We start from the raw sequence: 12476 nt of genomic DNA, 5'->3' as shown, positions 1-12476 counted from the left end.
CACACAACATCCTCATAAATAAATAAATAAATGCACCTGATATTTTATTAATAAATACATAAGTAAATACACATCCTGTCAGCCCAGAAGTGACTATTGATGGAGTTCCTGCTTTCCATCCATATCCTACCACTGGGATTAACTATGAATTCCATACTTTAAAGTACCGTGAGTTTTATATTCTTGGAGAGATAGCAGTATGCTCGGAGCTATGACAGAGGAGGTGAGGAAAAAGAAGAAACAAACTATACTTTACAATAAAATAACTCTTTTCTGGCTTTTTTTTGTTTTGTTTTGTTGGGTTTTTTTTGTTTGTTTGTTTTTTGTTTTTCAAGACAAGATTTTTCTGTGTAGCTTTAGAACCTACATTTGCTCTGTAGGCCAGACCAGCCTCAAACTCATATAGATCCACCCACCTCTGCTTCCCAAGTGCTGGAATTAAAGGCATGTGCCACCACCTCCTGGCTCATAACATAATTCTTATAATATATTTTTCTGATAAAAAGTTGCACTGTATTTATTTGGGAAGGGGAAAACAAAACTAAATTTTAAGCTTGTCCCATGGGATAGTAGGATGATTTTTTTTTCCTATGTTTAGCAAAAAGTGGCAGGAGTTGAACATTTAAAACCTGATTTTGAATCATTTCATTTGTGTTTCTCCACACTCTAAAGGAATTGTAACTGGCTGCCTAGTCCCTTCTTCAAAGAGAAAATGACCTAACAATGTTTGCACTTGGGTTTTCTAAATTTAGGCCAGGGGATAATTTACATTTATGAAAGCAGATCCAGGAACACACATGGCGCCACTCTATCCATAATTCAGGCTCAAGGCCTATGATGGGCTTGTTATCTTGAGAAGTCATTATTATTAAATAATGAACATAATGCAGAATAAAATTAGGAGAGAAAAAGAAGATGGTAAACCTATGGGATTTTTTTTCCAGAAAATAGAACCCCCAGAATTGTTATAAAAGAAATTTGTAGAATATCACTGATATCCATCTTGTTAAAAGGAAAAATGGTCCATGTCAGTTCCCAGGAGTTTCGGTCCACAGGAGTCAGGCCTCTAGCTTTGCAGGCTGCCGTGAAGCGGTGCGTCATGGCAAACACCAGAATCAGAAGCACAGATTGGAGCAGGCTGCTGACAACCTGGCAGCCCGGAAGTGGACATTGATGGAGTTCCTGCTTTCTGTAAAGGTCCTGCCACTGAGATTAATTATGCATTCCATACTTTAAAGTGCTGTGACTTTGGAGAGATGGCAGTATGCTAGGAGCTACAGCAGAGGAGGAGAGGGAAGAAAAGAAACAAACTACATTCATCTTTTACACGGCAAATATCCAAGAAAAGCATTTGCGACATCACTGTATTTTTGTAGATAAAAATGAATTCAACACATAGTCAAGATGAACAGGATTCTAATTGCATATATACAAGCATTTAAGCAATGAGAAAAATGTACAAGTGACCCAAGTAATATATTGAAAACATGTGAGCTATGTCAGTATGAAACAACTTTTTTTTTTTTGATTTTTTTAAATCATTTATATTCTTTTTTTTTTTAAATTTATTTATTTATTAAGGATTTCTGCCTCGTCCCCACAACCGCTTCCCATTTCCCTCCCCCTCCCCCGATCAATTCCCCCTCCCTCATCTGCTCGAAGAGCAATCAGGGTTCCCTGACCTGTGGGAAGCCCAAGGACTGCCCACCTCTATCCAGGTCTCGTAAGGTGAGCATCCAAACTGCCTAGGCTCCCACAAAGCCAGTACGTGCAGTAGGATCAAAAACCCACTGCAATTGTTCTTGAATTCTCAGTATTCCTCATTGTCCGCTATGTTCAGCTAGTCCGGATTTATCCCATGCTTTTTCAGACCTAGGCCAGCTGGCCTTGGTGAGATCCCAATAGAACATCCCCATTGTCTTAGTGTGTGGGTGCACCCCTCGTGGTCCTGAGTTCCTTGCTCGTGAAGAAAGTATGGAATATATACATATTAGAGTATTACTCAGCAGTAAAAAACAAGGACTTCTTGAATTTTGCATACAAATGGATGGAAATAGAAAACACTATCCTGAGTGAGGTAAGCCAGACCCAAAAAGAGGAACATGGGATGTACTCACTCATATTTGGTTTCTAGCCATAAATAAAGGACATTGAGCTTATAATTCATGTTCCTAGAGAAGCTAAATAAGAAGGTGAATCCAAAGACAAACACATAGGCATCCTCAGGAATATTAACCTTCATCAGGCGATGAAAGGAGACAGAGACAGAGACCCACACGGGAGCACCGGACAGAAATCTCAAGGTCCAAATCAGGAACAGAAGGAGACGGAGCACGAGCAAGTATGAAACAACTTAAAGGGGAGAATTTCTTGCATCTTCTGTGGACTCGGCATTGCTTAATGGAAAGATACCATCCACTAGAATGGTGAGATAAATCTGGCTCAGAGAGCTTGTACTTCCTAGCTATCTGTGCTTAGACAACCACTGCTCCTCCTTGGATTTGAAGGGTCTCCCACACACCTATGGGGTAAAGGCTCGGTGCCCATTTCCTTTGATATAGTAAAGAATCTTGAGAGGTGGAAGCCAGGGAGTCTTTAGTGTATTGGGATCTTGCCCTTGCAGGCAGACAGTCTCTTCTCTCCTTCACATCGGGTCATAAAGTGAGCAGCTTTGCCTCACACTGCTTCCCCATTCTCCACCACAATGTGCTGGCCCTCAGAGACCCCAAAACAACATGGCCAACCTATTGATGACTTAAACTTCCAAACTGTGAGTCAAAATAACCTTTTCCCTTCACCTCAGATGCCTGTCATACTGGAGGAAAGCTAAAACACCCATCTACCAAACCAAGCTCTTAATAGAATCCAAGGATGTGGAAATTGACATCTGATCCATAGAGAACAGTAGGTAATGCAAGCAGATGATGTAGTGAGCACTGCTACCTATGGAGAGTGATTTACGCTCCATGTGGCTTAGTTTGCAGAACCATGGGCATGAATTTTATACAGCCACAAATGATTTTTCGCAATGTAGTCAAATGGATCTTATCAGTTGGTGGCCAGGTAATATATTATCATTGATGTGTGACTTGGTGTTCAGGAATCTATTAAATTTGGTGACCCTGCTAATGTTTCTTGAGCCTCTTTTCCAGTGAAAGTGAGGTGTGGAATATTTAATGCAGAACTTACTTCATGGGGTCAGAAATAAAGTGAATTAGCATGTATGACCGTACTTTATAAGAAAACACAATTCTCCAAATAAGTGTCAGGTGATGGAAGAAGGTTTCTAAGGTGCATATTTGAGATTGTCATAGAGGAGGAATCCTGGCAGCTGTAAAGCAAAAATAAAACTTTTAATTTAGAAATATGAACTGATGAATTTTTTTTGTCTCAGAACTTACTTTCCTCTACTTTGGGTGGTGTGTGTAGTGTTCTCCTTGCAATGTGTTTGGAAGGTTGTAAGGAGACTGATCAAAAAATACATGAAACAGATTTGGAAGGGGTGGGTATAAAGTTAGAATTTCTGAGTCATGAAAACATCAAATAGCGCTTCCTGAAAGGTGTAACTTTATTTAGAACTCAGCCGCTGCCTTTTCCATCTTGCTGCAGACACCTCTGAATCAGCCATCTATGTTGACAAATTGTTATGCTGACAAATTCTCACTTCTACTGAAAAATTCCATTTTGTAAACAAGTAAGTGGGTTCTTGATGGTTTAGCTCATATCCTGTGCTGGAACTTTGGGAAGCATAGTCTTGGCTTGAGTGACCATGTATTATTCATTTCTCACGTTAGCCAAGCAGAATCAAATATTTATCACCAAATCAGAAAGCCACTGGGAGCATGAATGTAATACTGTATCTGAGATCTTGCCTCAAGTTTGGGAAACACAAACGGTGCATGTCTGGCTCCATTGGCTTGATTTCCTGAGAGGGAGTGGAAATATGTGTTTGTTTGGCTTTCTTTAAAATACAAGGGGCTTTAAAACTAGCCCCACCCACCTAGGCAGGGGTGGTGCACACCTTTAATCCCAACACGTGGGATAAAAGGGCAGATCTCTGTGAGTTCGAGGTCAGCTTGGTCTACAGAGCCAGTTCCAGATCAGTCAGGCTATTACACAAAGAAATCCTGTCTCAAGAAGAAGAAAAAAAAAAACTGTCCCCACCCACCAACAGTACAAACACAGAACAGCAGACCACTTTCCTGGTCAGAATATTTGATGTACACAGACATAAGTGTACATGGAGTCACACACGCTGGGTCAGAGCCAGTCGTGTAAGATCTGACACTGGCATTTTCCTTGGTAGTCCCTATTACACATCCAAAAAAAAAAAAAAAAAAATGGGCCTGTGGCCCAGCCTAAATCTGGGTGACAGTTACCAGCTATCACATAAAGGAAGTGGTGAGATGTGTCTGTATATTGTGGCTGATCACAGGAAGACACATGAGCCTTAAAACAGAATACAAAGGACATAAATGTCCAAAAGTCTTGACATCCTATGCCACAGATACTTGTTCAGCCATGTTCATTGCTGTTCTAGTCACAACAGGCAGAAAATGGAAACAACCTAACTTTTCTTCAGTATGTGAGTGGATAATGAAAATGTGGCACATTTCACAATGCAATTACTCTTCAGCTGTAAAAGAACACGAAATCGTGGAATTTTTAGGTAAATGTTTGAACGGATCTAGGCAAGATCATATTGAGTGAGGTAACCCAGACCCAGAAAGACAAATGTCACATATACTCACTCATCTGTAATCCCTAGCTCTAAATCTTCTGATGTGAATATACAAAATGGGGTGACTTCAGAAACCAGAAAAGTAGAAGGGAACCACTGGGTGGGGGGTCATTGTGAGAGGGGACTAGCATGATGCCCTTGATAGAGAATGTAAAATGGAGAGGGAGCTCCAGCTGGAGAAAGGGAGGGAGGCCAATGCAGAAGAAGAAAGAGGGAGGTGGGTTGTTTGATAAAGCCTCAAGGAAATATTATTTTGTATTTGCCTAAAATTATACATAAAACATGCAGTATGTATATATGTGTGTGTATCATGCATGTATATATGCATCATCAAGGAAGATGCTGGCAATGCTAGCTATAATAACCATGTACTTACAAAATCCCAGTAACAGGCACAAGAAACCTCCTTTCTTTGGTCAAGGTCATCCAAGCGACTCCCAGACCAATATAGACTATTTTTGTTGTCTTTGGTTGCCTCTCAGAGACTAAAGATAAACCCCCATTTCTGAAGACACCACACACTAAAGGCATAGGACTCGTATTAATTAAGCTGGATCTAGCCTGAAATCTTCCTCCCTGCTATCTAACTTCCATTGTACCAGAAAATACTATGCAAGATGCCAAGGGAGAGAAGCAATCACTAGTTCTACCCAACTGCAATACCTATGAACTACAACAAAGACTGGCATGGCAATATATCCCTAAATGTGCTATAAGTGCCCCTTACATGTTGGCAATAAGAAACAGCTGTAGAGTGTACGGCCATACCACCCTGAATGTGCCCAATCTCGTCTGATCTCGGAAGCTATAGAATTTGACTTAATTTCCACCCAACAGGAGGGAAATCATGCCTGGTACTAGAAACCTAGCCACCTTCCCAGGGGTAGTAAGGCCACAAATCTCAAAAGAGAAAGCTACTACCACCATTTTGATAGACCAATATAATTTCTTTTTTTTTTATTTATTTTTTTCCATTCAAAAATTTACACTTACTCCCCTCCTCCCATTCCCCTCCCGCTCCCCCACTCACCCTCCTTCCTCCCCCCCCCTCCTTAGGAGAGGGCAGGGAACCCTGTCCTGTAGGAAGTCTAAGGCCCTCCCCCCTATATCCAGGCCTAGGAAGCTTTGCATCCAAATAGACTAGGGTCCCAAAAAGCCAGTACATACAGTAGAAACAAGTCCCAGTGCCTTTATCAATGGCTTCTCAGTCAGCCCCCATTGTCAGCCACATTCAGAGAGTCCTTGGGCAGCAGAGAAGAGGGTGTCTGAACTGGCCTTGCCCCACTATCACACTGATGATTATCTTGAATATCACCATAGAATCTTCACCTGGTGACAGATGGAGACAGAGACAGAGACCCTCATCAGAGCAATGGATTGAGCTCCCAAGGTCCAGTTGAAGAGCAGAAGGAGGGAGAAGATGAGCAAAAAAGTCAGGACCACGAGGGGTTGGTCCACCCACTGAGACAGTGTGCATGTTCTAATGGGAGCTCACCAAATCCAGCTGGACCGGGACTGAACGAGCATGTGATCAGACCAGTATAATTTCCAAATACATTCTGAGTATGATCCTTATACCCAAGGATAGTTGTAGCTACCACCCGTGGTCAAAGAAGCTTGTCTTTACAGCACATGGAGAGATCATAACACAAACCCACAACTAGATGCTATGCAGAGATAGCATTGTGGGGAGCACAACCGCAGTGTATACATCTACATCATATATGAGCATGCAATATGGAGCATTGCGTGTGCAAGCACACAATAGCTCACATTTACAGCTCAGGGAATATCATGGAAGAGGAGTAGAAAGGTTCTTAGAGCCAGAATAGCAGAAAGTCTTCTAGAAAAGGATGCATAAGCATGACCAGAACAAATGACAATATCAATATACATGCTAACAGGACAAGAAAGGGGGAAATTTCATGGGGCCACACCTAGACAAAGAATTACAGGCAACTAGTGAGTACAGAGAGAGAAAGAATTAGTCTATCTCAGTGATGGGGCCAATACAAAGTGATTAGCCCACAAACCATATATACACACACATACACAGACAAGAAAATGAACTCAGTGTGCTATATTCAAGTATTTCTGAATACTTATACATACATATGTAACAATAGTAAGGAAGAGTTTATAAAATTGAGAAAACAGGCACAGAGGGAGTTGGAGCAGGGCACTTGAGAGACAATAAAGGGAGGAAAAGGAATGGGAAATAGTTTATTTTAAAATGTATAAAAATAAAAGTAAATAAATAACAATTTTAAAGATGATGTACAGGGGACAATAATGTGTAAGACAGGATGCTAGACTGGAGATAGGACATGCTAGGTGAAGACCCTTAAGGCAATATAATTAAATGAAGTGCTAAATAAAGCTTAAAACAGTGTATCACGCAGGCAGCACTTGGGATAGCACTAGATATTAGTTTAGTGCAATGACAATGTATTCCAGGGTCATTAACTTCTGTATCAAGGAGGATGGAGTCTATGAAGAAATGACTCTTTCCAGTCCAGTGAATGAAGGGGGCTGAGCAGTGATCTAATGGCCCCACAGGTCAGCATTATAAAGGATGGGGTGGGTGAGAGCAGAAAAGAGACTGCCTCCAGGTTGTTTCCAGGTTCTGGCTATTACAAACAATGCTGCTATGAACATAGTTGAGCATATACTTTTGTTGTATGATAGGGCCTCTCTTGGGTATATTCCCAAGAGTGGTATTGCTGGATCCAGGGGTAGAGAATGGATGAAGAAAGTATGGAATATATACATATTAAAGTATTACTCAGCAGTAAAAAACAAGGACTTCTTGAATTTTGCATACAAATGGATGGAAATAGAAAACACTATCCTAAGTGAGGTAAGCCAGACCCAAAAAGAGGAACATGGGATGTACTCACTCATATTTGGTTTCTAGCCATAAATAAAGGACACTGAGCTTATAATTCATGTTCCTACAGAAGCTAAATAAGAAGGTGAATCCAAAGACAAACACATAGGCATCCTCCTGAATATTAACCTTCATCAGGCGATGAAACGAGATAAAGACAGAGACCCACATTGGAGCACCGGACAGAAATCTCAAGGTCCAAATCAGGAGCAGAAGGAGAGGGAGCACGAGCAAGGAACTCAGGACCGCGAGGGGTGCACCCCCACACTGAGACAATGGGGATGTTCTATCGGGAACTCACCAAGGCCAGCTGGCCTGGGTCTGAAAAAGCATCGGATAAATCCGAACTAGCTGAACATAGTGGACAATGAGGAATACTGAGAACTCAAGAACAATCACAGTGGGTTTTTGATCCTACTGCACGTACTGGCTTTGGGGGAGCCTAGGCAGTTTGGATGCTCACCTTACTGGACCTGGATAGAGGTGGGCGGTCCTTGGACTTCCCACAGGTCAGGGAACCCTGATAGCTCTTAGAGCAGATGAGGGAGGAGGACTTGATCGGGGGAGGGGGAGGGAAATGGGAGGCGGTGGCGGGGAGGAAGCAGAAATTCTTAATAAATAAATAAATTTAAAAAAAAAAAGAAAAGAGACTGCCTCATCAGCATGGTCTCAGGCCCCTGGTCCTTGACTCTTTTTCTTCTTGTTTCTGGAGGCTTTAAATTCTCCCGCCTACTTCTGGGATGGTATTGATTTCACCATGTGATGACAATAAAAAAAATTAAAAAGGAAGTAAGTCAGGAGGGTGTAGACCTGTGGGCTCATCTTGAAAGCAGACAGGCCAGTCAACCCTCCACGTCTGTCCACGAGGTCTGGGTGACCATTTTGTCCAGACTGTTCAAAATCGCAGCCAGGGCCAGACTTGGACAGTTAGAAAATGAACTTGCCATATTGCAAAAATCTTTGAAAAGAGCACTAATACTGGGATTCTGGCTCTGGTATAGATTAAGTTTACTACCGTGTATTAGTTATTTCTGGTTTTCAGCCTTGTTTTCTCATGTGCTGAAATGAAATAGCACTCCTACTATTTACTGAAGAAGACAAAGTGTTAAAACATATTAAACAAAGATAAAAATTAAGTAGCCTCCAAAACCTGGAGTTTATCCATCTAATGATTATCACTAATTGAATTCCTCAAGCTGGGAAATTATAGGAATTAACACTGAAATCTTACCATGATGGTTGACCTCTTTTTTTTGGACCATTACCTGCATGCTGAGACATTAGTCTTTGTTGGCAGAGTATTAAAAAGAGAAAGATTGGGAGACTGTAGAAAAGAGGTGGGGGTGGGATCAGGATAGTTGATTCTGTGTGTAGGAAAGAGGTGGGGTGGGGCCAGGATAGGAGATTCTATATGTTCAAGCAAACACCTCCTCACGACCCGAAAGGTGTTCTCCAGCCAAGGCGGTGATGTAGAGATTGCACTGCGAACAGTGACAAAGCTCTCCTCAGCAGACTTGGTCTGCAGTAACACAGGCAGATGCTAAACTTCAGCCTGTCTAGAAGTTAATTAGGTTACAAAGGCTGCCAAAAATACCAAAGTCATTCAAAGAAAATTCAGCACGGGAGCAAGATCTTAAGCAAAGGTCAGAAGACACAAACAGTAATCTTGATTCTAAGAACAGGGACATAAACATGGGGAGGGGGAGTTGTGCAGGTTACAATCTGTGTAAGCTTTTTATCCGTGTTTTACAGCAGCCAAAAGATGAGGCATAGTGTAGTTTTGGCTGCTTTCCTATAATAGCTGTGTCTTCACAAGGGCTGAAGCAGAGGCCAACACTGTGTGTTCATTACCTGTCCAGAATTCTCCGTATATAACCAAGGGACACGGAGGGTGAGAACCTCTGGATGGATGCGGCTCCCGATTGAGTATCTTCCTTACTTGGAAACCGTAATTCTAGAGAGAGCATTAGCTACAGCGAATCAATCAAAGAGATGGCTGGGTTTTATTTCAGGGCTTCTTTGTGGGTACCGTGAAATTATCACACAGTAGCCAGTGCTGTCTGCTCCAGGGTCTCAGGAATAGTTGGAGCCTTAAAAACCTAGAGACCCATTTTCTCCAAAGAGGTTGTCCCCAGAATGTGTGTTGGGCGTGGGGTGCTCTAAAGCTATGAACAGCGCTACACAGGACTTCACTGCCACCAGCAGGACCCAGAGGAAGTGCAGGCACTGGGGATGCAGAAGAAGCCTAAGATAGGAGTCTTCAGGTGAGAAATAAGCTTCACATACCGTTCCTTTTGTTTGCTTGAGACAGGATTTCACACTGTACTCCAGGCTTGCCTTTCCTGGAAGTAACAACAATCCCAGTTTTTAAGATCTGGTGATTACAAACTTGAGCCACCATGGCCAGCTAAGCTCAGTAGCCACCCATCCTCTCCCCAGTCTCTGGGATGTGAGGGTTCCTCTCACAGATTGATTCTCCTGCCCCCAACTCAGAATGTGGCATCTGAAACCCAAATTCCAACCCAGGGTCCAAATACTCCCTTCTCTTCCGCATCACCACCCTACCTTACAACAGTACCACACTTATTTCCTCTCTGGGATTTGCAGGGTTGCATAGGGTGACAGCAATTTTACAATTGCTTATCTGCATCACATACCACTCCAGACCGTGGGAAGTTCATCTCCTATCCTTGTCCCTGGATGCCCAGTCTAGGACTGACCGTATCTGCCTCACATGAAGCCAATCCAGTATCCTGCACTGACTTATGTGCAAACAACCCACAACCTCTGGTCAACTTTGACACCCAGCCCCCAAGCTGTGGTCCCCTGAACTTTGCAGACGTGGGGCGTGGCGGGTGGTCTCCCTTTCTAGAGTCTTAGCCTCCAGTGGAGCCAAAGCTCACACTTTACAGGGCTCCGCACTTCCTGGAAGCCAGCTCTGAGTTCGCAGGAGGGCAAACAGCCAGGGAAGGCATCTCAGTGGGAGCCTGAAGGCTCCCTGGGTCCTTTAGAAATCTAGGGAGAACTGCCGGCAGAGATTCGCTTCCAGAAAGGGTCCCCGACTACGCGGGGAGGACCACGTGAGCATCGTGGCTTAGCTATAAAAACCCCCTGATTCTCACGAGCGTGGGGAGAGAGCGCAGAGGCGAGACACGGCCTCCCACCCCACGAGAGGAAGGGCGACCGTGACCCGCCTTCCTCAATACCCGGAGCTCTGATGCTCCAGACCTTCATGGGGTGTCGAGGCGCGCTGAACTTTGGGGACTTGGCAAAGGCGTGCAGACGCCCGCGCAACTGGATTCCCGCAAACGCTCAGGGCTGGTTTGACCTTTAGGAGAGTTGGAGGGGGGGAATAGCAGGAATCTCGGGCAGATCGATCTCCTGTCTTTCACTGAGAGAGCAGCCAGGAGTTTGGAGCGTGTCCTCGGAGGAAGCCGGGAGATCCCCGAGCTGTCCCCCAGCCGGCGCATCGACACCGCCCAGTGAGCCGCGTTAATTCTGCGCTGCGAGAGAGGCGAGTCCAGACATACTCCCGCCACCTTCTCCTAAACTTTGACCTGCTCAGGTGGCCCTTAGGGTCCCCGCGGAGGGCGCAGGCAGGGACATGGCTACGAGCTCCAAGAGCCGAATGGGCTCTTCCTTTCACAACCCGGCGCCGCCCGCGTAGCATCCTCTACGCTGACCTCCCGCGCTGCGGCGCCGAACCCTGGGCCCGAGCCAAGACAGCCTCAGAGGTGCGGAAAGCGACCGCAACCCCGGGACCCGAGGGTCTGTATGGCCACCGCCCGCGGGCAACAGCTGAGCGCCACGGAGCTTGCGGGCTGCGCCTGGGGCTCCGAGCGGCTCTGAGCTGCGGTGCCGGCCGACGTCACCCTAGTGGGGCCGCGGAGGGTCAGGGACCCGAAGAACAGAGGTGGTGGTGGCAGCTAATCCTCCCCCAGGGCGATGTGGCCAGCCGGCGCGGGCACCAAGCTGCCCTGTCCCCGGGACTCCGCGCTCCGGCGGGCGGCGTTCTCCGGGAACCTTACCGCCCTGCCTTCTCACCTCGTACCCGCCGGCCGCAGCGTCAGAGTGTTCATCAGCGCCAACCCTGAAGGTAAGTCCCTTGCCCCTGTTGGTCCGTCTGTTGATCCTTTGATCGGTGCGTGGCCAAAAGTGTGTGGGGCCTCCCATCCGGGTGCACTCTGCTTCCCCTGCGCTCCCTGCCTCCCGCCGCAGCCCGGAGCGCGTGGGAATTTCATTCCAATCACTTATTTTTCTTTAACTCATCCGCTTCCCTGCTGACTTCTAGGACACACTTTTCTTCCCAGAGTCAATCTAAAACATAGCTGAGGCAGTTAGTAGCCAGTTTCCAGAGGATTCATTCTGCCTTTTCCACCGTAACCCCTTTCTTCTAACGGTTTCTTTCTTCTGATAATTATAAAGGGTAGCTGAATGGGGGCTACCTGCTGCCTGCCGTATGTTCTCACCCAGGCGACAAGCATATTTCTTACAACACAGGCCTTGCAGATAAAGGCAGGGGCTGGGGGTCGGGGAGCGAGTACAGACAGTCTCAGGACAGAGAGGCGCTCACCTCAGAGCAGAATTGGTCCTGGAACGCTCATCTGAGCTCATCTGTGCTGAGGGTCTTGGTCTCCTGGGTGGAGTTCCTACTCCAGTCAAGCACCTGCTAGGTGCTCCATGGAAACTTGTTGGTTTGGGGCTTTTGTAGTCACCATGACAGAAGCGGTTTTCAGTTCTTAAGGTTAACTTTGGTTCCCAGTGGGTGGTGGGAAAGGGGGAACGCATTTAACAAGCTAGGTAATATTTTAGGGAGGGGGGGGGAGGGTGGTCCTGGGTCCTGAG

General features: G+C 45.2%; 1 protein-coding gene across 1 annotated transcript in view; it reads left to right on the top strand.

The window, feature by feature from the left end:
* Positions 1-10778: 10778 nt before the first annotated feature.
* Nwd2 (NACHT and WD repeat domain containing 2) overlaps positions 10779-12476 on the top strand; it is a 145887-nt gene continuing 144189 nt past the window's right edge. Inside the window, exon 1 of the mRNA XM_041671327.1 lies at positions 10779-11727. Coding sequence (XP_041527261.1) covers positions 11577-11727 — 151 coding nt within the window. The 5' untranslated portion in view covers positions 10779-11576. The remainder of the gene's footprint in view (positions 11728-12476) is intronic.

This window comes from Microtus oregoni, unplaced genomic scaffold (genome assembly GCF_018167655.1).
Source record: "Microtus oregoni isolate MIOR12 unplaced genomic scaffold, Mior012 000021F_ref0000039, whole genome shotgun sequence".
Lineage (NCBI taxonomy): Eukaryota > Metazoa > Chordata > Mammalia > Rodentia > Cricetidae > Microtus > Microtus oregoni.
Note: the sequence above shows the minus strand (reverse complement) of the source record. Positions and strands in the feature narration are given on the sequence as shown.